We start from the raw sequence: 26,947 nt of genomic DNA on the forward strand, positions 1-26,947 counted from the left end.
CGGTACAGCCCCCGAGCCTCCGTTACCCAGGCGACGTCGTCTCCGCGTTCCATCCCGCCGCCCGGCGGATTGTTTTCGAGGCGGTCTGGACGGACGTCATAGCCAGTGCGGATCCGCCCCTCCCCTCCCCTCCTCTCCCCTGCCCTGCCCTGCCCTCCCCTCCGACTCCGTCCCTGTCCTCGTCTTCCCTCTCTCTCTCTCTCTCCCTCCCTCCCTCCCCCCTCTCCTCCCTCTGGCCCATTTCCCTCCTCCCCCTCCCCCGCCCCCCACGACATGTCTTCCCCCCGCCCTCCCGTCCCGTCGGTGATCCCCGCAAAGCAGGGGGGTGGGGCGCCAGGGGAGAATAGGAGGCGAGCGCCGGGCGGACCGAGGGAGAGCGAGGGGCGGGGCGAGCTGTGCTGCAGGGAGCGGGGCGGGAGCGAGCGAGCGAGGGAGGGGAGGGAATCGGAGGAGACAGAAGGGGCGGAGCGGCGCGGCGCGGCGCGCGGGGCCGGGCTGTGCACCTGCGCCGCGGGCTGCCTGGGCCGCTTCTCCATCTCCATCCCCATCTCCATCCCCATCCTCGGCCCCGCCATGGCCAAGCTCCAGCGGACCCCGGCGCGGAGCGCGGACAACATAATCGAAGTGAAGAGCAAAGTAAGGGCCTCGAGCTTCCCTCCCACCCCGGCCCCCCGGCATCGCCGGGCCTTAGGACTCCCCGCCCCCGGCCCCCGACCTCGTCACCGTCTGCCTCCCGCAGGCGAAGGGGCGAGCTGGCAGGCTCCGGATTCCTTCCGGCAGGAATCACTTCTACCGGCTCTAGGACCCCGGGGCCGGGGGGACCGCGCCTCCCGTAGCCGAGGCTGGGGAGAAGGGAGAAAGGAAGAGGGAGGGAGGGACGGAGAGAGAGAGACAGAGAGCCACAGAGACAGAGAGCGAGGAGCGAGAGAGGCAGGCCGGGGGCCGGCTCCTCCACCTCGGAGGCACATCGGAGGAAAGCGCGGTGCGGTGCGGTGCGGTGCGGCGCGGCTGGGCGGCGTTGGCCCGGGAGCCCTCGTTTGCTCCACTGCACTCCACAGCTAGCCCGTCCCCTGGGCCCTCCTGCCCCCTTAGGGTCCTCACCCCCACCCCTGTGCTCCTGGCCCTGTTCTCCTCCCCTTCCGCTCCCGCTTCTGCCCCCGATCCATCCTTTGATCCTTCCCCACCTTCCACGCCCTCACAACCTGCCCCGCCCTATCTGCCCCAGGGGATCTGCCCCATCCCTTTGGGTCTTGACCTGCCCACCCCCTTCCCCTCCCTCTCCCCAGTTTGACGCTGAGTTCCGTCGATTTGCCCTGCCCCGCGCCTCGGTTGGTGGCTTCCAGGAGTTCTCCCGGCTGCTGCGGGCCGTGCATCAGATCCCGGGGCTGGACGTACTGTTGGGCTACACGGATGTGCATGGCGACCTGCTGCCCATCACCAATGATGACAACCTTCATCGTGCCCTGGCTTCTGCCCACCCATTGCTGCGCCTCCTAGTCCAGAAGAGGGGTGAGGGTGGGGGGCTCGGGGGTAGGGGAAGCCCTGGGGAGTTACGGGAGAGAGGTCTATCGGGCCGGAGACCCCAAGCCCCACATCACCGCCCCCGGGCACCACACTGCAGGCCCTGCACAAACGGAGGTGCTGGTTGCCTCTGTTAGCCGAAGGCTCGGGTTGCCTTGCCGTACGTGGGGCTTACGGGTGCAGAAGGAAATCTCGTCTTTGTGTAAAAGACCTACAGACTCGCAACCGGCTCCCTCACTAACGGGACTTGAGGGCTCTTTCTTGGCTTCCCATCCTTGAGAAAGAGGAAGGACGGATCTGGGGACCTCTGGGATAGATGGATGGCCCGGGGCGGGGGGGTGGGAGCGGCGGGTGTCAGAGGAGGGTTAGATTTGCCCTCAGGACTGACCTGGGAGCCTGAGGGAGTCCTCTCTCCCCTCCCTAGCCCCTGCTTTGGGGGTGGATGGGGGGAGCCCTGCCAGGGGCTGAGGCCCCAAGAGCAGGGTTGGTGGGACCGTTCTAGGCTCTTTCCAGCCTGTACGGCCAGAGGCGCGCCCCACTCCCGCCCCCCAGTTCCCCGCCATCCCTGGTGTTGGGGAGAGAGGCTGCCAGCCTTGGATGGGCAGAGAGCAGCCCCCCCCCGGGAATGGGGAGGAATCGTGTCAAATCCAAGGAGGAGCTGCTCAGGGAGGCCCAGGCGGATGGGTTGGATGAGGATGGGGAGGCCGCTGTGAGGCGAGGGACGGGACTGGAGTTGGGACCCTTGAGGAAGTTGCTTCCTCCCCGGGTAGCTGGGCTCCTCAGAGAGAGGCGGGGGGGTATCCCTCAAGTGGAGATGCCCACTGTGGGGAGGGTGAGACTGCCCGTTGTGAGGTGCATTGGGCTACTCCCCTCAGGAGGGGAATATCCCCCGGGACATGCTGGGGGAAGCAGGCCACAGACTCAGGGAAAAGAGTAGGGCGGCGCATTGGGCAGAACCAGGAATGAACTAAAAGCCGGTATCCTAGCCCCAATCTGCCGCAGCACCGGACCCTCTCTGGTTTTGCATTCACTTCTCCTTCATCTCCTCATTTCTTACTCCCTTCTGCCGTCCAGGGAGCAACACATCCTAGATCCACCCGGGCTCCTTCCTCCCACCCTGCCCCTGGGTCTATTCTTCAACCTACCTTCATAGGCCCTGGCCCCATCCCATCCAGGCAGAGTAGGGTAAAGTGCGGAGGGGCAGCCAGTGTTGCCCCTGCCCTTGGTTTGAGTCCGGCGACTTGGGGGCAAGTGGTGGGGATGGCTATCCCCGCAGGGGTTGGAGCAGTATAGTATACACCGTGTGATGCACTCAGGATGTTCCAGGAGGGGCAGCGCCCCCCCCCCCCCGGTCTTTCTCAATTAATCAGTGGTATTTACCGAGCAATTACCATGTGCAGAGCACTGTACTAAGCATTTGGGAGAGTACAGTACAACAGAGTTGGTAAACACATTCCCTGCCCACAACGAGCTTGGGGTTTAGAGGGAGAGACTCTCCTCCCCTTCCTCCCCTCCTGAAAAAGAGGAGAAGAGAAGAAAGTAGAAAGGTGGGGTAGCCCAAGGCCCAGTAGGGGAAGAGCTGAAGTGCACTGGGCCAGTCTGAGCCGCGCAGGGGGGGCGGGGGGTTCCTGTTAAGCTGAGTGGGGTGGGGTGGGGGGTCCCAGCACTGCCCCCGTTACCTCTACCAGGGTGGATTAGCCCCCCGAGGTGAAGACCCATCCCATCTAGAGCCCCCCCACCCTCCCCTGAGGCTTCCTGGCTGGCTCAATGTGATATAGGCCCATGTCAGGCTCTCGGCCACCCCGTCTGCCAGTTCAGCCCCTCCCCCTTGCCCTCCCTGGGCTAGTGTCCACCTAGGACGGGCCCTGCTCGGGGGTTGCCCCTCCTTCTGACCATTCAGGATCCCAGCTGCATGTCTATCCCCTGGAGAGGCCAGAAAGCCTCTCTCCCCAGTCATTGTCTGTTGCCTCCCCCCCGCCCCACCTCCCACCACACACACACACACACACACGCATATTCTCTCACACACACACACACACACACACACATGCACTCACCCACCCTCCTGGGATCAGCCGGAGACGATGCTGGGACACTTCTTGGAAGTGGTGACTGTTCCTGAGCTCCCCCGTGGTGGGAGCCAGCAGGCACTCCCTGAGCACCAGGTAGTAAATGCTGGGCTCCCTGGGGCGGGGGCACAGTGGTGCCCGGTATCCAGGGAGCCAGGCCCCCCTCCTGGGAGAGCAGTACCCAACAGGGAACTCTGAGTGGGGCTCGCTCTCCGGCAGGGTCCTAGGAGATGGTCAATCACTGGTATTTACTGAGCGCTTACTAGGTGCAGAGCACTGTACTGAGCGCTTGGGAGAGTACAACAGGATCAGTAGACACGTTCCCTGCCCGCAACGAGATGGTTTGGCCCGTGGGTCCCCGAGGGGAGCTGGGGAGTCCTAGGGTTTGAGGGGTGGGTCCCTGGGTGGGGATGGGCCCCGACAGACTCTGACCCCTCTCCCCCTCCCACCCCCGCAGCAGATGCGGACCCCGTGGGCACGGTGTTCACTTCCAACTCCCTGCAGCGCCGCCGGAAGGGGCTGTTGCGGCCGGCGGTGCCACCCCGGGCCCGGCCCCCCTTGCTCATTGGGCTGCCCCAGGACTTCCGCCAGGTCTCCTCTGTCATCGACGTGGACCTGCTACCCGAGAGCCACCGGCGCGTACGGCTGCACAAGCACGGCTCAGGCCGGCCCCTGGGCTTCTACATCCGAGACGGGGTGAGCGTCCGCGTGGCCCCACAGGGCCTGGAGAAGGTTCCCGGTATCTTCATCTCCCGTCTGGTGCGGGGCGGACTGGCCGAGAGCACGGGCCTGCTGGCCGTCAGCGATGAGATCCTCGAGGTCAACGGCATCGACGTGGCTGGCAAGTCCCTGGACCAAGTGACGGACATGATGGTGGCCAACAGTCACAACCTGATCATCACCGTCAAGCCTGCCAACCAGCGCAACAACGTGGTCCGGGGGGCGGGGCGGCCCTCCACCTCAGCGGCCCTGCCTGCCCCTCCCGCCCCTGAAGCGGACAGTGACGAGGACAGTGACCTGGTGGTCGAGAACCACCCTCCGCCCCGCTACTTCTCTCCCTGCCTCAACGGGGCCCCGCCGCCTCCTCCCCATTGGGACCTACGCCCCAGCCGCTCCTTGCCCGGTTCCCGGGGCTCCCTGCACTCTTTGGACAGTCAGGAAGGGGCTGGCCCAGGCCGGGGGGGTAGCCTGCGAGAGGATGGAACTGGTCTCACTCTATAGTGGGACTATCCAGCTGGGGCTGAAGGGGATGCCCTATCTACCTCCCCCACTCCCCCATGTCGTTCCCCCCTCCCCCACCCCAACCCCGGGAAGCCCCACAGCTTGGGCTGCTGGAGTCGGCCCCGGGGGATGGGGAATCTAGGCTTGTAGCTCCCTCATGGCCCCACTCTCTCCTGCTTGGAGAGTCGTCTTCACTGTCTTCCCCCTCCCCCGGGGTGTGGGTGGGTCGAGTTGGGCTTCCTCTCTCGCTTGTTTTTAGGAACCCGGGAGGCCAGGCCCCCGCTCACCAAATCACCCTTCTGAACATTAAAACTTTTCCAGGAAAGTGTTGGCCCTTCTGTGCCCACTGTGGGAAAAGCACTGCTAGGGCCTCCACCTTAGCTAGACCCTGCCCTCGGAGCTTGGGAGCACCGGGTGGGCCTAGGGTGCTGGTCGGGGTGGGAGAAGGGAAGGAGATAGGACAAGCTTCCTGCTGGACTCTGTAAGCTCTTCAGTGGAGTGGGGAAGAGGGCAGGACCCTGCTTTCACCCTGGGTCAGGGAAGGAGCCTTAGGATTAGACAGCTGAGCCTGGCTCTGGTGGCAACTCAGCTTGCGGCCTGGGGTCGAGGCTCTGGGCCCAGGATTGGGGGGCCTTTTCTGCCCCTGGGCCAGCAGGGGCTAGCTGGGAAGGTTGGGCCAGTCCAGAGAGGCCCCTCTTCATGCGCCTGGCCTGTAGCCTGGGTGGTAACATCACTGGGGGCACCAAGGCCCCCCGGGCATGTGCTAAAGCTAAATGCCTCGGCGTTGGGTTATGGCCAAGCAATGCTAGGCAGCGGCCCTCTCTGGATAGCAGCAAAGCGGCGGGTACAATGGCTCGCACTCTGAGCTTGGTGGCTGGGTGTGGGCAGCACAGGAGTCAGTTGGACAAATCCTCCACTCCAGCCGCTAGGCTTGCCTTGACCTCAACCCTCCTGGCCGGCAGTTCCGGGGCATTGAGCATGTGGGCGCAAAAGAGGTGAGCAGGGTTGGGGGAATGGATTCACAATGCCATTCACCAAGCTCAAGGAGATAAAGTTTAATTTTCAAACTGTACACCAGCACCGACGAGATCATCGCGGGCAGCCGCCTCTTAGCCCACAGACAGACGGACTTGCCCGACGGCCAACTGGGCCGGGTCCGCTGTCTGCCACAACCCGGCCCGACTCACCCTGAGCACCCCCTTTTCCGGGGAGCCGGTGGCCGTGCCGGCCACGGCAACCCCGCCCTCGCCACCAGGCCTCAGGCTGGCGGGGTTGGGCCGGAGCCGATGGGAGGGGGGTAGAGGAGAGGCCAAAGACTTTAGGAATCTTGTTTGATGAAAACTTTGGGGCGAGAAAAAATCTTGATAGCCTCCTCCAGCTGGGACAGCTTCTTCTCCAGCTCAGCTCGGTGGTTTTGAGCCCGAAGGGAGTCAGCTCGAGCCGGCAGCAGCACCAGCTCTCGCAGCAGCTGGGTCTGGCCTGGAATAATAATAATGATGGTATTCAGTGCTTACTCTGTGCCAGGCACTGTACTAAGCACTGGGGTGAATACAAGCAGATTGGGTTGGACACGGTCCCTGTCCCACGTTGGGGCTCACAGTCTCAATCCCCATTTTACAGATGAGGTAACTGAGGCCCAGAGAAGTGAAGTGACTTCACCAGGAATGCAGGGGTGATGCGAAATGATAAAGGAGGGGGGGCCGGGATCTGTCCCACGGGAACCCCCAAGGCCTAGCCCTCCCGGAAGGTAGGGGCTCTCAGTGGTTCTGCAGGTAGAAGAGCTGACTGTCCGAGGCCCGGCTAGGAGGGAGGGAGGGAGGGAGGGACGGAGGACGGACGGGCGGCTGACGGCAGTTGGAGACAGAGCCAGAGCAGGTTCTGCCCACAGGCCTCCCTGCCCAGAACCACCCTTGCCCAGGCTGACACTCACGCTGCTGAAGGGTGCCGAGGGTCTCCAAGCGCTGGCTTTCGAGCATCATGGTGTGGCCGGGAGGCGTGGCAGGGTCAGGCAGGTTGCGTTGACGCTCTTCCAACTCCCGCTGCCATAAGGCCTTCCGCTCCAGCAGGCTGCCGGGGAGGGAGTCGAGTCGGCGTCGGGGGTAGCCCGTCCCCCTCCCCTCCCCTTCCCTTCCCATCCCTTCCTCCGGCAGCAAGCCCTAGCTGGGGTGGAGAGTGGGGAACGGGAACTAGGGTCCAGGCTGGGGTCAGGGAACCGGTGGCCTCCCTGCCCCCTCCTCCTCCTCACATCTTCCACCCCCAGTCCCAAAGCAGGCCCTTAAGGACCTATAGAAATGGGTGGGGGGGACCCAGATTACAAACTCCTTGAGGACAGGGATCGTGGCTAATCACTCTGGTGTGTGCTCTCAAGCGCCCAGTACAGTGCCCTGCCCACAGGAGGCGCTCAATGGATGCCACCGATTGAAATGGGGGAAGCAGGGCCAGCCCCTGAGGCCTTGGGAGGGGACTGGGATTGTCCTGCCTTGCTCCGGCCACCATCCTTACAGAGGGGGAGCTCGGCAGGGTGGGGATGTCAGATCTGGCTTGGGTGCGGCTAGTGTGGCTGAGGGTAGGATCCTTGAAATAGGGGGCACTTACTAGTGGGGCACCTGGCCCTTCTGCTTGGCATTGTACTTCTCCTGCCCCTGCTGTTGCCGGGCCAGCACCCCCGCCAAGGCCTGCAGGGACCGTGAGCGGCGGAGTGGGGCCTGCTGGGCAGTGCGGGCGTTGTGGCTGATGAAGTCCACAACTGGGCCCTGGGGCTGGAAGAGGGGTTGGGTTTAGGGCTCTGAGTTCAGCACCCTGCCCTCCCCCAGCAGGAATAAATTGCAGGCCTCACAACCAGGACTAACCTGGGAGCCCCACGTGGGACAGGGTCCATAGGACAGGGTCCGTGTGCCTGTGTCCGACCTGATGATCTGAGATCTATCCCCACACTTGGTTCAGTGCTTGGCACACAGTGAGTGCTTAACAAACACTGTCATTATCAGTAGTAGTAGTATTACTACTGTTTAATCTGGCAGGGGTCAAGTGCTGGGCCTGTTGCTTCTCCCCAGGCGTGGGCGGGGCCCAGGGCCTAGCGCAAATTCCAAGAAAAATGTTCTCTCACCTTGACGTTGGATTTGGGAGCAGGGAACTCCTCAACATCGGGGTTGGGATGGGCAGGGCCGGGAGAGGGGGCCCGGAGTGGCTGCACTCCAGGGCCGCAGCGGGAATATGCTCGCAGGAAAGGCCGCAAAGGAGAAGGGGAAGGTGACGGCTCCTGGAAAACCAAAAGGGGACAGACGTACGGATCCTGAGCTGAGTGACCCGGGAGAAAGGCTGGGGGCAGGAAGTACGGCCGTTACCTGGCCAGAGCGGTGGGTTCCTCCGGCCTGGTGTTCTCTCTCTGACGGGGGCAACAGGGTGCTTGGAGAAACTGGGTGACGGTGGGACCTCCTTGCCACTCATCCTAATCTTTCAGGATGGGCCATCTAACATCCTTAATGTTTTCCCTCTTCTCCCCCAGTTTCTTTGTAATAACTCATTCTGAGATTCTTCTTGTTCAGGAATTTCTCCAAACCTCTAGTGCCCCTATTGACATTTTCTCCTTGCCCTGGACAAATGTCCAGGGGAATGATAGGGAGGAGGTGTGGCCTAGTGGAAAGGGCCCCAGACTGGGAGTCAGGAGACCTCTGCTCAAGTCCCAGCTCTGCTACTGGCTTACTGTGTGACTTTGGGCATGTCGCTTAGTCTCTCTGGGCCTTGGTTTCCTCCTTTGTACAATGGGGATAAGATAATAATGGTGAGCCCTGCATGGGGCAGAAGCTGTGTCTGATCGCATAACCTTGTAGTTACGCCCAGTGTTTAGCACACAGTAAGAGCTTAATAAATGCCATACTCATTATTATGATGAATTCCACCTATATTTCCCACTGGCTGATTGATGAACGAGGTTTTGAACCTACCACCCTCAAGCTCAAGGGCTTTTTAAAAATGATATTTGTTAAGGGCTTAGTATGTGTCAAACACTATTCTAAGCACTGGGGTAGATATAATTAGGTACGACACAGTCCCTGACCCTCATGGGACTCACAGTCTAATAAGGAGAGAGAACAGGAGAACCGAGGCCCAGAGAAGTTAAGTGATTTGCCTAAGGTCACACAGCAAGCAATTGGCAGAGTCAGGATTAGAACCCCGGTCCTCTGACTCCCAGGCCCACGCTCTTCCCAGTAGACCATGCCATCTTCTCGGTCTGCTCGGCCCATTCTTGTGGTGGGAGCTCATCCCGGGGCTCCGGCTATCCCTCAGACCCATGAACCAAAGGAGAATTGTACATTCCAAGCGCTTAATACAGTGCTCTGCACATAGTAAGCGCTCAATAAATACTATTAAATAAACAGGGGGTGCAGAACGGCGCTGGGGGTGCACGGGGGCCAGGGGGAAGTACCTGCAGCTTGGCCTTCACCCGGGACTCCACCTTGTCATATTTGGAGGAGTGCCACAGAGCCTTGACTGGCTTGGACCGGCTCTGCTCCTGCTCCTTGTGCCTTCGCTGGATCTCTCGCAGCCGCCGTCTATTCTCCTTCTCATGGTCCTTGGGCTCCTTTCCTAGAGACCAGGGAAAGCAGCTCCAAGCCCCCACCCCATGGCAGAAGGGGCATCAGGACTGAACCCCAGCCTCCTCACTAGCCTCTGGAGCCAGAACTGGATTAGGGGCTCCGGGCCAGGGGACTGGGAGATGTCTCAGCCTACCACCCATTGCCTCGGGACCCCGGGGGGGGGGGGGGGAGGCTCTTCGAGTACCGTTCCAAGAACTGGGCTGGAGAGTAACTGCCAAGGAGAGGATTGGCGGGGGGGGGGGGGGGGGCTGTGAGGGGTGGGAGCTGAGCCCTCTCCTCCTGCTCCGTGCCCCCGCATACCTGCTGGGGCCGGAGGTGGAGGTTGGCACCAGGGGTTGCCAGGAGGAGGCTCAGCGGGATGGGCTGGCCAGGGAGAGCCCTCTCCGATCGTTGGACGCTGGCCCGCCCGCTCAGGACCTGGACACGAACTGGAGCCCCAGTCAGCTCCCACTGCCCCCTCCCCCATCAGACGTTCCACTTACGTTTTGGAGGGGTGTCCTGGCCTAGCGAGAACCCCTCCAGCTGCAGCAAAAGCCCCGCCACCCCTCTCTGCCGTGGTTCCAGGAGCTCTTGGCCCTTAGGCCGGATGCTGGGGGCGGGCTGTGCGGGGCGGGCACTGCGACAGGGAGGCGACAGGGCGGGGTCTGGGGCCAGCTGGGTGGGGGGCAGTTTGAGCTTCAGGGCGTGGCCTTCCAGTCGCCCTCGGGCTGGGTGCCAGAGCAGAAAGCCAGTGAGTTAGAGGTGTGGAGGGGAGGTGGGGAAAGAAGGGGATGGCCTCCCACCCCTGACATCCCTGGGGGAAGGGTAACAGGATGAGACCCTGCTTCTCACCTTCTCACTGTGTCCCCTCAACTCTCCTGCCTCTGACTCCTACCCAGCTCATTCATTCAATAGTATTTCATTCAGTAGTATTTATTGAGCGCTTACTATGTGCAGAGCACTGTACTAAGCGCTTGGAATGTACAAGTCGGCAACAGAGACAGTCCCTGCTGTTTGACGGGCTTACAGTCTAATCGGGGGAGACAAGTCTAATCGCCACCCTTCTTCCTGCCCGGAGCTCCCTCTTTCTTCAAATACACCAGACCACCACTCGCCCTATATCACCATCTTCCCTGTGGCTGCTGGTCCCCTTCAGTAGTTTCCATGGAGCCAGAGCCCTCCCTCCTCACCTCCGCCAAATTAATTCTCTTCCCCTCTTCAAAACCCTACTTAAAGCTCACCTCCTCCAAGAGGCCTTCACAGACTGAGCTCCCCTTTTCCCTCTGCTCCCTCTACCCCCCCTTTCACCTCTCCACAGTTTAACCCTCTTCTCCTCCCCCTCTCCCGTCCCATCCCCTCAGCACTGTACTCGTTCGCTCAACTGTATATATCTTCATTACCCTATTTATTCTGTTAATGAGATGTACATCACCCTGATTCTATTTATTTGCTATTGTTTTAATGAGATGTTCTTCCCCTTGATTCTATTTATTGCCACTGTTCTTGTCTGTCTCCCCCGATTAGACTGTAAGCCTGTCAAAGGGCAGGGCCTGTCGCTAACCTGTTACCAATTTGTAGATTCCAAACGCTGAGCACAGTGCTCTGCACACAGTAAACTCTCAATAAATACTACTGAATGAATGAAAGAACTACAAGGTGGGGGCTGGGGAATGAGAAGAAGCAGCACCGACCTGAAGAAGGGCGTCTATAGTAGTCCGGGAAGAGCGAGGGATCTGGCGGTATGGGCCCGGAAATCCGCGAGGGCCCCTCGCACATGGTTAGTTTGTCTCGGCAGCTGAAATTCAGAGTGGGGACTCACCTAGGGGTCCAGGCCTGCACCCTCCCACCTCCAACCCCACAACACCCAGAGGAAATTCCAACTACACCCTAATCTCGAGTATCCTGGTCCACTGAAGGACATCTCTTCTTTCAGTCTTTCACTGGAGCTCCCAGAGGGTCAGGAGCAGCTGGGTCCGATTCCCACCTGTTGATTCTCTTCCCTCTAACGATAAGCTCATCGCGGGCAGGGTACGGATCTGCTAATTCTGTCGCACTGTACTCTCCCAGGCGTTTACAGTGCTCTGCACATAGTAAGCGCTGGGTAGATACCATCGATTGATTCCAGCGCTTGCTGTAGCATCCTGCACACAGTAAATGCTCAATAAATCCCATTACTACTATTGGTCCTGAGCAGGGACCTCCATTGACGGCCTCTTCCTTGCTCCTGGTCCTAATCCTGTCTCCTTTCCCCGAACAGGCACGAATGAAGAGCGAAAACGGTCAGGGGATGGGCCGGCGGCCAGGCCGCGGCGGCTCTCCCCAAGACTCTGAGAGCGGGGGGAAGGGAGGAGAAAGCGTCCTCTGCTCTAACCTTCCTCTCCAATACTCTCCCCTTCCCACCTGTGTGGGTCCCAATCCCTCTCCTCCTCACCTAGCCCCTCCCCCAGGAAAACGCTGCAAACCCACCGGCTACTTCTCCTTCCCCAGCAAGACTGCCGCAGCTCAACGGGCAGTTTCCATTGCCTGGCAACGACGGCTTCCTGTTTCACGGGGTGAGGGGTCAGCTTTTTTAGGCCCAAAGGATTCTGGGTCTTGTAGTTCTTACCAAAAGTGCGCCAAGGAGGTTGTCTCTCGGTCTTCCAAGCCTCAGTATCCCCCTCCCAGGAGCGGTCTGGCTCCCAATCATAAGTCCGTGAGCATTTCCAACACTGGGTCAGACCAGTGGTCCGTCCGACCCGGTGTTCTGTCTCCGACAGTGGCAGCAGGATGATACCTGTCCACTTGTTTCGTTGTCTGTCTTCCCCCTTCAAGACTGTGAGCCCGTCGGGTAGGGATTGTCTCTGTTGCCGAACTGTACTTTCCAAGCGCTCAGTACAGCGCTCTGCACACAGTAAGCGCTCGATAAATACGATTGAATGAATGAACTGTGTGACAGAGAGCTTAATGTTCAATCTAACATCCCTAATTTTTCCTATTTACATCCTTAGTTAACATCTAACATCCCTAACCTCCTCTTTACATCCTTAACTAATGTTTAATGTCCTCAACTTGTCTTTTCATCCACAACTCTCCTTCTAGAATCCCATTTTGGACCACATAATGTCACTTGCTTCTCAGCATCACTCCATATTGGGCTTTCCAGTCTCCCCACCTAGGTTGTTGTGAAAACACCAAGTCTTGAGGGGAACGGGTCACAGGCCTAAGGGCCCCACATGGTACCAGGCTGGGCACAGAATCCAGGAGTCGTGGGCTCCTAGCCTGGACTTATCTCCCCTGGTGCTGCTGCTGCTTCTACTTCACCAAACCTGTAGGGTAGCCGCTGATGGCCCTCAAGCATACCGGACACTCTTTGGCTGACTCTTACACTCCCCAGTACTGGACAGGGGACAGACCGGCTGGAAACCGGACCGTCCAGTCTAAAACTGGATGAATGGCCACCCTAATAATGATGCTGGTATTGGTTAAGCACCTGCTATGTGTCAAGCACTGGAGTAGCTACAAAATCATCAGGTTAGACCCAGTCCCTGTTCCTTATTGGGCTTGCAGTTTTAGTAGGAGGGAGAACAGGTCCCCCCGCCCCCCTTTTACAGATCAGGAAATGGAGGCCCGGAGAAGTGAAGTGACTTTTCCAAGGTCCCACAGCAGGTAAGTGGTGGAGTGGGATTAGAACCCTGGTCCTCTGACTTCCAGGCCCGGGCTTTTTTCACTAGGCTACACACCAATGGCACACAGAAGTGCTATGATTGGGTGTGATTGCATAAGTGGGTAGTTTGGGCAGAAATCTCTTTCTCTCTCTCTCCGTCCCCCCCACACCCCTCCCCACCCAACCAAGGCACTTGCCAGAGCTAAACTAAGCTAGCAGCCAACAGATGGGACTGTGATGGCACAAGAGGCTCAAATGTAGAGAAAGCATGCTGTGGAGGTTGTGAAAAAAAAAACACTCAACAAACAGACGGCAGGAGTCAGTTCCTCCAGGATCCTCAGTGTCTAGCAGGCCTCTGCCTGCCAGGGGGATTAGGAGAGAAGGAGATGGGATCTGCTATTCAAGGGAAGAGATGGTGGGGTTGGTGGCAGAGGCGATCAGGGTTGTCCTTCTAGTTCAGCCTTCCCCCAGCTACCCAGTCAGTGGCCTGGTAAGAGCCTCCCTCCCTCCCTCCCTCCCTTATGGATAATTGGGTGTCTCAGCCTCGGTTCATCTGTGCCAAGTCCAGTTGGCTTCAGACATCCGTGCCCAGTTTCATCTGTGCCCAGCCAGTTTGTGCCTAACCTTGCCTACCTGTGGCTGTGCCCAGCCTGTCCATAGCCAGGCTAAGGGTCTGAAGGAAATGACACTGAAGGAAAAGAAGAGCCTGGAACCCAGGCTCTAACTATCAGATTCTTGTAGCCCAGGGCTCAGGTCACTACAGACTACATCCATAATATAAATAATAGATTACTTATTTATTTATATGAATGTCCATCTCCCTCTCTAGACTGTAAGCTCTTTATGGGTAGGGAACGTTTCCGCTAATTCTGCTGTAATGTACTCTCCCAAGTGCTTAGTACAGTGCTCGGCACAAAATAAGTGCTCAATAAATACCATTGGTTCATTAATTGATTGACTGGCTGATTGAGGGGAGGTTGAGGGGACATTTTGCAGCTGGAAGATGCTTAACACCTCACAGCTGGTTTGGTTTATTGTTATTAGCAGTGACTATATACATACATACATATATACATATAGATATGTATATACATATGCATACCTACATACATATATACACCCATATATTCACATATATACATATATGTATACACACACACACACATATAGCTCTCTATCCACATGCAGTCACTTCTATACACTTCTATAATGTGGGGGCTACGTTCTTGATGAACGTCACGTTAAGAAAAACTTGCATTCTGATAGTCACACCTTGGCCGACGTCGCAACACACTCAGGTGAACATTCTCTAATTCCCAACATGCTCTATCCCAAAGATGGTAATAAAAAATCTGTTTCCTCATGTGTAAAATGGAGATTCAATACCTGTTCTCTCTCCCCCTTAGACTGTGAGCCCCATGTGGGATGGGACCCTATCTGCCCTGATTAATTTGTTTCTATCCCAGTGCTTAGTACAGTGTTTGGCACTTAGTAAGTGCTTAACAAAGACCACAGTGATTATAATACCATAATCATTTCCTTACCTATGGTTGCACCGCTGAACAGTGGGCTGCCCTAGATAACACCATTTTGTCACGGCATTTAGATGCATGTTGCCAATGAAGCTCCCGGGGTTTCCCCGGGGGGCATAAGTTTACTCTGAACCCCGGGGCCCAGTTGCATCTTCCAGGACGGTTGCCCAGAAGGAATTGAACAGGAACGGGCCTAATATGCACTCCTGTTTTATACCACTGGGGAGCTGGAGAATCGCTCAGTTAGGGAACCCCCAGCTCTGACACGACCAGCCATGCTGTCCTGAAGCAGTTGTTTTTTTTTCCCCCTTGTATCTGTTAAGCGCTTACTATGTGCCAGGCGCTGTACCAGGCGCTGGAGTAGGTACAAGCTAATCAGGTTGGACACAGTCCATATCCCACACGGGGCTCTCAGTCTTAAGCCCCATTCTACAGACGAGGAAACTGAGGAATAGAGACCTAAGCGACTTGCCCAAGGACTCACAGCAGACAAGTGGCAGAGCCGGGATTAGAACCCAGACCCGCGCTCTGTCCACTGGGCCACGCTGCTTCCGGTTCCAGAGTTTACTAAGCAATTTACCAAAATCTGGAAATACTGAAGGTGTCGAACATTTTTGTAAGGTCAATGTAAACAGTATAGAGTATGTATCTGTAATTTATTTATTTGTATTAATGTCATTCATTCATTCATTCATTCAATAGTATTTATTGAGCGCTTACTATGTGCAGAGCACTGTACTAAGCGCTTGGAATGAACAAGTTGGCAACAGATAGAGACAGTCCCTGCCATTTGATGGGCTTATCGGGGGAGACGGACAGACGAGAACAATGGCAATAAATAGAGTCAAGGGGAAGAACATCTCGTAAAAACAATGGCAACTAAATAGAATCAAGGCGATGTACATTTCATTAACAAAATCTGTCTGTCTCCCTTTCTAGACTGTAAGCTCATTATGGGCAGGGACAGTGTCTGTCATATTGTTATACCGCTCTCTCCCAAGTGCTCAGTACGGTGCTCTGCACACGGTAAGCGTTCAGTAAATATGATTGACTGACTTGACTGAGTATAGAGGTCTTTATGCTGATCTCTGCATTTCTATTGGGTCTGATATGCTGCAAGGCTCCACTGGGTCACACTGTGACCTGAAGCCACCTTGCCATTCCAATGATATTCTTCAGACTACGGCCCAGAATCAGTCATTTAGCGGTTTTCTGATTCCCAGGCCTCCGTTCTTACCACCAGATCATGCTCCTTCCCCCACCCTCCTTCCAATCAATCAATCAAACAATCGGTGTTATTTATTGAGCATTCACTGTGTGCAGATCATCAGACTAAGCGCTTGGGAGAGTACTATACAACTGAGTAGGGACATACACTCTCTGCCCACGAGGAACTTACAGCCTAGCGGGGGAGACAGACATTCAAATAAATTACAGAGAGGGGAAATGGAAGGGAATAAGGATCTCGATCGATCATATTCACTGAGCACTTACTGTGTGCAGAGCACTGTACTGAGCACTCGGGAGAGTACACTATAACGGAGTCGGTAGATACGTTCCCCGCCCCCAAGGAGCTTACAGTCTAGAAGGGGAGACGGACATCGACGTGAATAAAAAAATTACAGATATCTACGTAAGTGCTGTGGGGCTGAGGGAGGGTGAAAAAAGGGAATAAAATCAAGGGCAAGGGCAATGCAGAAGGAAGTGGAAGAAAAGGAAATGAGGGTTTGGTCAGGGAAGGCCTCTTGGAGGAGATGTGCCTTCAAAAAGAAGAGTAATTGTCCGACAGATACGAAGAGGGAGAGTGTTCCAGACCAGGACGGGAGGTGGGTGAGAAAATCGGGATGTACATAAGGATGTGCACCTAGGTGTTGTGCGCCTAAGCGTCGTGTGGATGGATATCCACTTGTCGGCTGTGTGACTGTGGGCAAGTCACTTAACTTCTCTGTGCCTCAGTTCCCTCATCTGTAAAATGGGGATTAAGACTGTGAGCCCCACGTGGGACAACCTGCTTCCCCTATGTCTACCCAGCGCTTAGAACAGTGCTCGGCACATAGTAAGCGCTTAACAAATACCAACATTATTATTATATCGACGGGTAAAGATCCAAATGTCAAGGCGACACAAAAGAGGGAGCGAATGGGGGCGGTGGTGGTGGTGGTGGTGGTGGGGTGCACCTAAAGGTCTTAGGGGGTGGGACTAAGGGCTTGGGAAAGGCAGTAGGGAGGACAGGTGGGGTGGAGTGGAATGAGAGCCGCATCCCAGAAGGAGAGGCGATTTCAGTGGGGCTTCGGAGACGGGGGAGACTGCTCTTCCGATTAACACGAAGGTTTGGGGAAGCGTCTCTTCTGTTGGAATCGTAGGGTGTCGCACGATGTTGCGGATCATCTTTTACGCCTCTGAGTCATTTTCGCGAAACCCAACTTCGTGACTCCGATCGGCCTCGTCCGGCTTCTTGACGGCCGCCTAGTAGACGGCGTTAGGAAGCGAGGCCCGTCTGGCCTTTTCTTTGTCGCCGCCGGTGTGCGTCGGTGTGCATCGGTGCGTTCGCCGGGTCGGCCGGCTCCAAGGACGAGCGTTGCACTCCTTGGAGCCTGTGCGTTGCGGGTCCCTCGACCGCCTGTGACGATATCCTGCCAAGGCAACCAAGGGCGGCGGCGGCGGCGGCGGCGGCGGCGGCCTCAGCCCCGTTACGAGCCAGCGAACAGAGTGATCGTTAGGGCCCGGGAGCGGCGTTCGGAGGCCCCGACACCGGCAAGGTTCCGGCCGTTGGAGGCGGCCGAGCTCGAGCGAAGGACGTCCTAGGGATGCTGGGTCTGGGGGGGGGAAGGTCGGAGCGCGGGGAACGGAGCCAGGTTGGCTGGAAAAAAGGCATTGGGCCGCGGGAGAGAGAGGGAGGGGGCGAGGAGAGGAGGAGCCCCCCGGGCCATCGGGCCCTTCCCCTGTCGGCGCCGCCCAAGGGCCGCTCGCAGCCGAGGCCCGAGCCCCGCGGGGCCCGGAGTCGTGGGCGGGCTACCGGTGGGGACCCCGGGGCGAGCGGACGAGGAAGGTGGACCGACGATCGAAGGCGAGGGCCGTGCCGACGGCGCCCCCTGCCGGCCGGGCCGCGGCCCTCGCCCGGCCTCCCGAAGTCCCGACTTCATTGGATCGCCCCAAGGTCACTGGGCTCGAGAAGAAGGGAAGGGTGAGGGAGGAGGAATTCGGGCTTTGGGGCGAAGGATGGGGAGGGGGGGCGGGGGGGCGGGGGGGCGAGGGGATCCGGGAACCAGAGAGCTACTTAACGGGCCGGACAATCGATCGACCCAGATCCGAAACCCAGCGGGAGTGGACATGACCTCCGGCTTTCAATCTTATGGCCGTCCTGAAGCAGGAACTACTCTCCCCTCTTTTTGCCAGCGGGACGTCGGCCCTGCACCCCTCCCCCCCCCCCCCCCCCCCCCCCCCCGCACTCGCCCCAGCTCTGAGTTTTACGGGAGGATCTGGAGGGGTTCCGATGGAATAAAAATCACTGGTAGAACCACGAGCCCGATCGGCGTGGCCTAGTGGAAAGAATATGGATCTGGGGTCTAATCCCGGCACCGCTACCTGTCTGCCACGTGACCTGGGGCTAGTCACTTCGCCTCGCTGGGTCTCGGTGTCCTCCTCTGTAAAATGAGGATTTAAATTCCTGTCCTCCCCACCCTCTAGTTTATAAGACTTGGGTGGCACAGGGACTGTGTCTGATCTGATTGTATCGGATCTGCCCCGCACTTAGTATAGTGCTTGGCACACGGTAAGCGCTTAACAGATACCACCGTGATCGTTATTATCGTTGCTGTCGTTCCAGTGGTAGGCTCGATGTGGGCAGGGAACGTGTCTGTTTATTGTCGTATCGTACTCTCCCAAGTGCTCGGTACGGTGCTCTGCACACGATAAGCGCTCAAAAGATAGGATCGAATGAATGAGTCGGGGGCGGAGGGAGGGCGTATCGAGCAGATAGGGTGGAAATTAATCAGGGAAGCCCTCCCGGAGGAGATGGCCTTTCAGAAGGGTTTGGAAGGTGGAGAGAGCAGTGATCTTATAGGATGGAAATGGGGAAGGGGTTCTAGGCAGGAGGAAGGGCGTGAGCCAAAGGACTGCAGGGATCGCCGCAGCCCTAGCTGGGAGGGACGAGAACGAGGCACAGTTGCCCCATCTTTGGGAAAAGTGTTTACCTAAACAGAAGTATGAGCTCCTCGGGGTAAAGAGTCAGAGACACCGCCTGGCGGCACTGACCCTGGTAGTTGCAAATGTTTGCATCTGAAGCATCTTGGTTCTGCTGCCTGTCTTTCCACAGAATGGGCCTGGCTGGCGAAAGAGGACGATGCCAGAGCTACTTCTCCAATCTCTCTCGCTTATCCCCAGGACGGAGATTAAGGAGTGCCGTGGTCCAGAATCCTGACTTGGGGCGTTTCTCCTCCCGGAAGAAGTCAAATGAGACACAAAGACGCCCATCCGCAAAAAAAATCCAGAGCTTCTAAGAATTGGAAGAGACTGGTCGCTTCTATTTCTGCGAGAACTGATAGTAAAGCATTCACACCCAGAAGACTCTGTACGTGATAGCTGGGAGCCCACAGGCCTGAGCCACCGGATATGGGATGCTATCCCCACATATTTCAACTCTCTTCCTCTTTCACTCTACCCCCAGCTTCCCTGTAATACCCTGGCCCAGTCTTGAGCCATTTTCTCCATTAGCATCCTGTTGCCCCATCAGCCTTCGGGAAAGTTCCCAGCCCCTCCCTTCCCCTCAGCACAGGGGCAGAATTTAGGTTCTGAGCTGAGTGGGTGAAACTGTAAGCATCCTGCATGGCCGAGGACCCTGCAGGATGCTCCGGATGCTCAGATTGATGGACTAATGTATGTCTTCCAGGGCAGTTACTCTTTCTTTGATAGTAATGGTGCCCGGGATCCTGCCCAGGGGATGGATTTTTATCTGATGACAGGTGCCCTAGTCCTCTGGATTCTCCTGCTATCCTGGGTGGTGATAGTGGATCTTTAAAGTGTGCCTCTGTTCTTAACTCCTTGCAGGTAACAGACAGCGCCTGAGGCCACTGTATCCATACATCAACTATCATATCCCTGAGCTGAACCAGGCTGTGAAAGGAGAGGTAGCTGAGATCGATCCAGATCTGATCCCAGTGAAGGCTGTAGGATACCGGGTGGAGGCCAGCCGGCTGCAGTTCAGTTGTGCGGAGGCTGGCAGAATGCAACCCAACAGTGTGGCGGCCAGGCAAGTGCAGGCCAGAAATCTGCAAGACAGCAGGGTGGAGCTCAGAAGTGTGGAGCCCAGCATGTTGCCGTTCGGAAGAGTGGAGCTTGGTGCGGTGGAGCTCAGAAGTGTGCAACCCAGTGTGTTGGAGCTCAGAAGAGCGCAGCCTAGTGGGATTGAGTTCAGAAGAGAGGAGCCCAGTGACTCGGAGCTCAGAACAGTAGAACCCAGTGGCTTGGAGTTCAGAAGAGTGGACCCCAGTGGGTTAGAGGTCAGAAGAGGGGAGCCCAGTGGGTTGGAACTCAGAAGAGTGGACTGCAGTGGGTTAGAGCTCAAAAGAGTGGAGCCCAGTGGTTTGGAGCTCAGAAGAGTGGAGCCCAGTGGGTTGAGGCTCAGAAGAGAGGAGCCCAGTGACTTGGATCTCAGAAGCGTGGATCTTAGTGGCTTGGAGCTCAGAAAAGTGGTGCCCAATGGGCTGCAGCTCAAAAGAGTGGAACCCAGTGGATTGGAGTTCAGAAGAGTGGAGCCCATTGGATTGGAGTTCAGAAGAGTGGAGCCCATTGGATTGGAGTTCAGAAGAGTGGAACCCAGTGGATTGGAGTTCAGAAGAGTGGAGCCCAGTAGGATGGAGGTCAGAAGAATGCAGCCCAGTAAGGTGGAGTTCAGAAAAGTGCAGCCCAGTGGGACTGAGCCCAGCCAAGTGAAATCTAGCAGAATAAAGCCCGTCAGAGTGGAACAAAGGAGGGCGAAGCTCCCTACGCTTTCCCTGGCAGGTCAGTGCTGTTCGTGAGAGTGGGGATGGAGAACAGGGTGGGCTGGAGTCACTGGCACTTTGGGGAATCTTATATCCACTCACACTTCTCCGTTCTTCCCCCACTCCCTCACCCAGGTGACACTTCTGTGCTGAGGAGGCTGGACAGCTTCTCCAGGGGCCCCGGGGCAGAGTTGGGATGGAGGGCAGATTACCCTCTCCTCCCCTTCCCCTCCCTCTCGTGCTCCTTCCTCTCCTCTCCCCTCCCCTGGTCTCACTTGGCGCCTCAGACGTACCTTTCTGTTGCAGACAAGAAAAAAAAGGAGCCAAAGCCCATCATCAACGTCCCTGGGAGAATCCAGCCCATCCCAGAGTTGGACGAATCCACCCAAGAGAAGATTAACAAGATGCTCAGCGTGTGTGTGTCACACCTGGTGCCGCCTCTCTCCCCACCATCTGAGTGACGACCCTAGTGTGGGCCGGGCCTCAGCTTCTGCCAGAACATCCTGCCTCATCCCAAGATCCCCTTGACTTTTTGCCGCATAAAACTGATAGCTGAGGAAAAAAACTGCTCCTTGGCCAGCCTTTGGGTTGTGTCCGTTTACCCCAAATAATGTAGTTCAGTGGAAATAAACATGTGAGCTTTTCCTGGGCCCCAGACCGACTGCTTGGCCCTGATTAGGATGGACATCTGACAGCTTCTGGCACCAGTCTGGCACGCTCTACTCTCTTCCTGCCCCATCCAACCTAGATTGGTTTCCCCACCTCAAGGGGTGTTCCCTCTGGTGGTTTTCACACTTGGAGAAATCATCGAAAACCAACAGCTTCAAATCCAATCATTGGCCATCTCCAACTGCTGATGTTTCCTGAAATTGAAATGAAACAACCACCCCAGGAACCGCGAGATGTCATTAGGTTTCAGGTTTCCGTAGACTGGGCTAGAGTTGGGTTTTTTAGACAACTGGTCCACCGACAAGAGAACATTAAACAATTCATTTGTCCACTGACTTTCAGGTGGACCATCCATCCTGGGTCCCTTCCCTCCCTGGGTGACTGGCAGGGCCAATTTTTTTTATAGTATACTTAGAAAGCGCTTACGATGTGCCAAGCACTGTACTAAGCGTTGGGAGTAGATACAAGTCGATCAGGTTCGACACAGTCCCTGTCCTACACGGGGCTCACAGTCTGAGTAGGAGGGAGAACAGGTATTTTATCCCCGTTCTGCAGATGAGGTAACAGGCTCAGAGATGTTAAATGGCTCGCCCAAGATCACACAGCAGTCAAAAGGCAGAGCTGGAATCAGAACTCAGACCCTCTTACTCCCAGACCCGTGCTCTTTCCAGTTGGCCACACTGCCCTGAAACCATTGCCATGTGGGCTTGGTCTGGAGAGAGCAGTAAGGAACCAGAAGGGAATGGAAGGGCAGTTTTAAGTGCTGGACGACTGTTCCGAGAAGCACACTCCGTTCCCCCAGAACGTGGGGGTCAGGTTCTCGTGCACATGCATGCATGCACACATGCATGCATGCGCACATGCATGCACACATGCAGACAAGTTTCTTCCACCCCATGTCGTGCTCAATCTGGGCCGACCATGTTTAATTCCCACTGGCATCTTCTTTCCCAGGAAGCACTCGCACCCAGAAGCACTTATGAAATCCTATTTCTATTACCTGCATTGTTGGAAGAACGTCCTCTAATTCTGCTGCCGCATTCTGGCCAAGACATTTGATGAAAAAGCACATTCTGGGAGAACCGAGTACAATTCTGTGCCAAAAGCCTTTCCCCCTCACTTCCCAGACTGAGCTTGGAAGTGATAGGCCCACACTGTCCAGTTGATCCCTGACTTCACACCACCCAAGGATAGCCCTGTTTTTTAACTACACGTCTTCAACCTGGGCCATCTGGAGACTTCAGGGCTCTAGATATGAATGATTTGGGAAGCAGTGTGGCCCAGTGGAAAGAGCCCGGGCCTGGAAGTCAGAGGACCTGGGTTCTAATCTGCTGTGTGAGCTTGGGCAAGTCACCTAACTTTTCTGTGCCTCAGTTCCCTCATCTGCCAAATGGGGATAAAATACTTGCTCTCCCTCCTTCTTAGACTGCGAGCCTGATTATATGGGACCTGATATCTTGTATCTACCCCAGGGCTTGGTACAGTACTTGGCACATCGTAAGTACTTAACAAATCCCACTATTATTACTATTTCTATAGGAAATCTGATTTCTGAGAAAATCTTTGATACTTGGTGATTTAAGAGATAAGTACTAAGTGCAGGAGAAGGTCCTGAGAGAGAGCTAGAGTCCAAGAAGCCCCTGAATGAAGGCTCCCCCATTCCAAGGAACTCAGAGCAGTGAGAAGAGGGCAAGCAAAGGAGCAATCTGTGTGGCTCTTCCTAACACCTCTCGGTTTGGTTACTGCTCTTTTTCACTGGGGCTACCCAGGCAGCATTGGAGCCCTTTGGGACTGGCATAAGGCTATAAAGGAACCAATGGGTTTTTCACCCATTCAGATGAACCCTGGATGGGACCGCCAGCAAACCTCACAGAATTAGTCTTCCAGACGCTCCCAGCATTGATCCGTGCATCCCTGCCCTCACCTGCTGTTTTCGGTGAGGGGTGGGGAAATCACATCTCAGCCACTGCAGAGTGGGATTTGCCCACAAAGACAACGATTAGCCATCCTCATTTCTTCCTGCCTGAAGAGAACAGAATGGAATCTTAAGGCCACCTGCAGCTGCTGCCCAAACAAACACACAACTCTAGGTCTTCCATCGTGTAGAAACCATTTTAATGAAAATGCCCATACACTTCTGAAGAGTTCCAATTCAATCAGAATACAAAAACACCGAGAAAACCACAGAGTGGAATAAATACAGTCAAAACCTATTGGTATATACACATCAGATATGATAAATAAGGGAAAATCACACAGGCTTTCAATAAAATACTCCACACAGTGCCTCCGTCTAAATTAGCTCAGACCAGGGAACAGGACCGATGCCAGAGATCAGCCAGATGGGCATCAGGAGGTCACACTGATGTGGGTTTTAGCTACTGTTTTTCTGTTGGTAGACAGCCCATTTCTCTTGGCCCACTCAGGTGGCTTTCCTGGGCACTGGTGCCCCCCAGGGACAGCGTCTCCCAGAGACCCATCATGTCTGTGGCTTGGGTGGTAAGAGGATCCAGGTGCAAGGGGCTGCAGATGAGAATGCTAATGACCAGCAAGACTTGCTTCCCCAGGTCCTCCCCAGTCTCACTTCTCCCAGAGTTGCTTTAAAATGAAGAGAGGCTCAGAAACAAACACTAAAAGACGTCACAGATTTCTCTTTGAAAGGCATCTGCCCCAAACATCGGCGTGCCCCAAATACGCTCCCTCTAGGTGGAAGAGATGATCCTCATTAGGGCAAGCGACTTCGCTTCCCTTCTGTTTCTCAGGCCCCATCCAGATCCCTCAGGTGGGCAACTAGAGATCGTCTGAGATTGTCTCCCTAACCCTCCATCCCATCTCTCTTTTTCTTGCTCTCTTCCTCGTTTTCTCTCCCATTCCCTCATAGAATGAATTGGTGTGGATTTTCTGGGAGGTCTGTCCTCCACCTCCACCCTTGTTGGGTTTCTGGGTTTCTCCTGCTGAAGCTAAAACCATCTACTCCAGGGAGAGCCTTTCTCTCCACGACGACCTCTGGGTTGAGCCAGCACCTTGGGCTCAGCCCTCCCGGTGAAGGAGGGGATAATATGAGCTTTGGAAACGTGGGAGAACTGGGCCTTCGGTGCTGTGGATGGTTGTTTGGGGTGCTGAGAGGAAGCATTTCAGTGATCTTTTTAGGGATCGCTCAGGATGGGTGAGCTGGGTTTGGAAGGCCTGGCCAAGCCCTGGGTAATTCACGTCTCGGGGTCCCCCCACTTTCTCGAATCCCCAGGCTAGGGGGCTGGGCCTAGACTCAAGATGACCTCAGGATTTTGCCTGGTTGCCCTTCCTCAGTATGCACACCCTCTAGGACACCGGAGGCAGCTAAAGAAAGTTCTAGTGCCAAGAAATCAAGGAGGATTAGGAGTTTTCAAAGGTAGAAGGCGCTTCTTCTACTAGCAGGGGATGGCCATGGACAAAACAGTTCTGCAAAGTTGCTGTAGGAGGTGAAAGGGGCACTTGATTGGGACCACAGGGAAAATCTGAGGGATTTCATCGGAGCTCAGAATGTACGGAGGGCACACTGGCACCCTCTCTTCCATCCAGTAGGGGTCACCAGAGGACAAGGTCCAGGATCGAGTCGCCACTCGGGCCCTTTAATAAGGGGAATTGGGCCAGTTCGGGTGGGTACACATATTTTGGCCAAATTAGGTGATTTGTTAGGAGGTTTACGGTCAGAAGTGAAGGGCAAATCACTGTGCTGGCTTACTCATGGATTCAAACGAAAGCCTCTTCTAAACTGGCACATGCCCACTCCTTCGAGAACTACACTCTCCCCTTCCATCTGGCAGGGTAACAGAAAAGAGGCAGGTGCTATGGCTTAATCCTACCGTTTGGATCAACACCAAAAGAACCCAGAGCCCGGCTTAATCTCTCTGTCCTCTCCCCTCCACTCCCCAGACAAAGCTTTCTTATCCATCAGAAGACATTTCTAGGCATTTAGAAAGGGGGACCCTTGCATCTCCAGAGCTGCTTAAAAGACCCGAATTTGCCTCGGTGATGTTAAGTGTTGACAGCTTGGCTAGGGCGCTGTTGAACACCTACCTCGCTAATTCTGTTCCCCTGAATCTCCTGTTTGCCAGACTGCCGTTGCTTCTTGCTGTCTGTAGCATCCAGGGTGTTTCCAACGTGTTGGGGAAGCCGGCTTTAGTGCCGAGGGCTCTGGGTTAGTACAGGGTGAAAATGCCAGAATCTGGGGCTTGGGAACTGGGTGTTGGGACCCCGTGAGGCCCGTCTGCTTGGAGAGGACAAAAGTTCTGTCAGAGACCGAAGCAGTTTCGGTTCCATGGGCCCAGAGCCTTGGGGCTTTTCTGGACTCTGGGCAACACAGTTGGATCCTTCCACTTGCGTAGCCCTCTTCTAGGTCAAAACACTCACAGTGAAATCTCACTCAACCTTGCCCCAGCCCTAGGAGAGAGAGAGTGCTGAGGAGGACATCTCCCATTTTGCAGGGAATAATAACGATTATTATATTTGTTAAGTGCTTACTATGTGCCAAGCACTGTTCTAAGCACTGGGGTAGGTACAAGATAATCAGGTTGGACACAGTCCCTGTCCCACATGGGACTAGCAGCCTTAATCCCCATTTTACAGATGAAGTTACTGAGGCAAAGAAGTGAAGTGACTTGCCCAAGGTCACACAGCAGATAAGTGGCGGAGCTAGGGTTAAACCCCACGACCTTCTCTATCCACTAGGCCACGCTGCTTCTCAAAGGTAAGGAACCTAGCCCAAGGATGAGGATGGAGTTGCTTGGGACCGGAACACAAAAGGAAGTCAGTTCTCTTGGTGGTCCCTGGTCAGGGATTCATTCAGCAGCTATCACGCCCGGGGCTCCTTTAGGGCCCCTGTAGGCAGTGCCTGTACCCGGATGTGTCTAAGCCTACTTTTCACTCTCAGCAGACAATACTGACTTGTATTGTGAACATGAGGCTCCATCCCAGGGCTTTGTCTTGGCCTGAGGCCACCAGGGCCTGTTGTGCCACTCATTCCCCCAACCATGTTGAGGACTTGGGCTTTGGCCTGCCAATTCCTGGTAAATTCAAATTGGTAGGAAGATGGTAATCAGTCCCCACTGTTCTCCCACGTTTGTTCCTCGGGACGGAAAGAGTAACAGCTGGGTCAACGCTGAGGTGAAAATCACAGCCCAAGAGTGGGGGAATCTGCTTGAAGATGGCAATCTAAATGTTCAGGGGCCCAAGAGAAAAGCAAAGGAAAATGGGAACTTTGCAGTGGGGAGAGGAAAGGAGAAGACGTGATGTCGGCGGAAATGAAAATGAAAATGATCTTTGCCTGGGTGTCCCAGGATCAACAGGGAGCGCTTTAAGGGAGTCCCAGCAGCCTATCCCTGTTTTAAAGGCTTCTAACCCAGCACATCCTTCTGAGGATTTTTTTCTCAGACAATAATAATAACAATAATTGTGGAATTTGTTAAGCGCTGACTATGTGCCAGGCGTTGTACTAAGCACTGGGGTGGATACAAGCAAGTCGGGTTGGACACAGTCCCTGTCCCACATGGGGCTCACAGTCTCGATCCCCATTTTACAGATGAGGTAACTGAGGCACAGAGAAGTTAAGCGACTTGGCCAAGGCCACACAACAGACAAGTGGCGGAGCCAGGATTAGAACCCACAACCTTCTGACTCCTTGGCCCATGCTCTATCGACTATGCCATGAATAGGGCAGCCCTAGGCACTGGCTCTGGGATCATTTCCCGATCTGCCT

The 26,947-nt window shown here is 55.8% G+C and overlaps 3 protein-coding genes across 7 annotated transcripts; 2 read left to right on the forward strand and 1 right to left on the reverse strand.

Moving 5' to 3' along the window:
• Nucleotides 1-452: 452 nt before the first annotated feature.
• Nucleotides 453-5,136, forward strand: PARD6A (par-6 family cell polarity regulator alpha). 2 transcript variants are annotated; one of them, XM_001516918.5, is made up of 3 exons: nt 453-636; nt 1,287-1,509; nt 4,048-5,136. In XM_001516918.5, exons 1-3 carry the CDS (start codon nt 574-576, stop codon nt 4,809-4,811), a joined length of 1,050 nt encoding a protein of 349 aa, XP_001516968.1. In that variant the 5' UTR covers nt 453-573; the 3' UTR covers nt 4,812-5,136. The 2 variants fall into 2 exon arrangements, with proteins under 2 accessions (XP_001516968.1, XP_007659554.1); XM_007661364.4 differs by having other exon boundaries at nt 454-636; nt 4,051-5,136.
• Nucleotides 5,137-5,850: 714 nt separating this feature from the next.
• Nucleotides 5,851-11,923, reverse strand: ENKD1 (enkurin domain containing 1). Of its 2 annotated transcripts, none has more exons than XM_029049818.1 (8): nt 11,855-11,923; nt 11,080-11,183; nt 9,892-10,116; nt 9,238-9,398; nt 7,918-8,070; nt 7,407-7,570; nt 6,742-6,878; nt 5,851-6,290 (listed from the first exon to the last, which is right to left on the reverse strand). In XM_029049818.1, exons 2-8 carry the CDS (start codon nt 11,162-11,164, stop codon nt 6,130-6,132), a joined length of 1,086 nt encoding a protein of 361 aa, XP_028905651.1. In that variant the 5' UTR covers nt 11,165-11,183; nt 11,855-11,923; the 3' UTR covers nt 5,851-6,129. The 2 variants fall into 2 exon arrangements, with proteins under 2 accessions (XP_028905651.1, XP_028905652.1); XM_029049819.1 differs by lacking the exon at nt 11,855-11,923 and adding an exon at nt 11,373-11,454.
• A 5,322-nt stretch (nt 11,924-17,245) lies between these two features.
• LOC103169421 lies at nt 17,246-21,548 on the forward strand. 3 transcript variants are annotated; one of them, XM_007664791.3, is made up of 4 exons: nt 17,246-17,747; nt 18,879-19,133; nt 19,610-20,563; nt 20,851-21,548. In XM_007664791.3, the coding sequence occupies exons 2-4, from the start codon at nt 19,016-19,018 to the stop codon at nt 21,003-21,005; spliced, it is 1,227 nt and encodes a 408-aa protein (XP_007662981.1). In that variant the 5' UTR covers nt 17,246-17,747; nt 18,879-19,015; the 3' UTR covers nt 21,006-21,548. The 3 variants fall into 3 exon arrangements, with proteins under 3 accessions (XP_007662981.1, XP_007662980.1, XP_007662982.1); XM_007664790.3 differs by having other exon boundaries at nt 17,246-17,720; XM_007664792.3 differs by having other exon boundaries at nt 17,246-17,720; nt 18,947-19,133.
• Nucleotides 21,549-26,947: the final 5,399 nt, after the last annotated feature.

Source organism: Ornithorhynchus anatinus, chromosome X1 (assembly GCF_004115215.2).
Source record: "Ornithorhynchus anatinus isolate Pmale09 chromosome X1, mOrnAna1.pri.v4, whole genome shotgun sequence".
NCBI lineage: Eukaryota > Metazoa > Chordata > Mammalia > Monotremata > Ornithorhynchidae > Ornithorhynchus > Ornithorhynchus anatinus.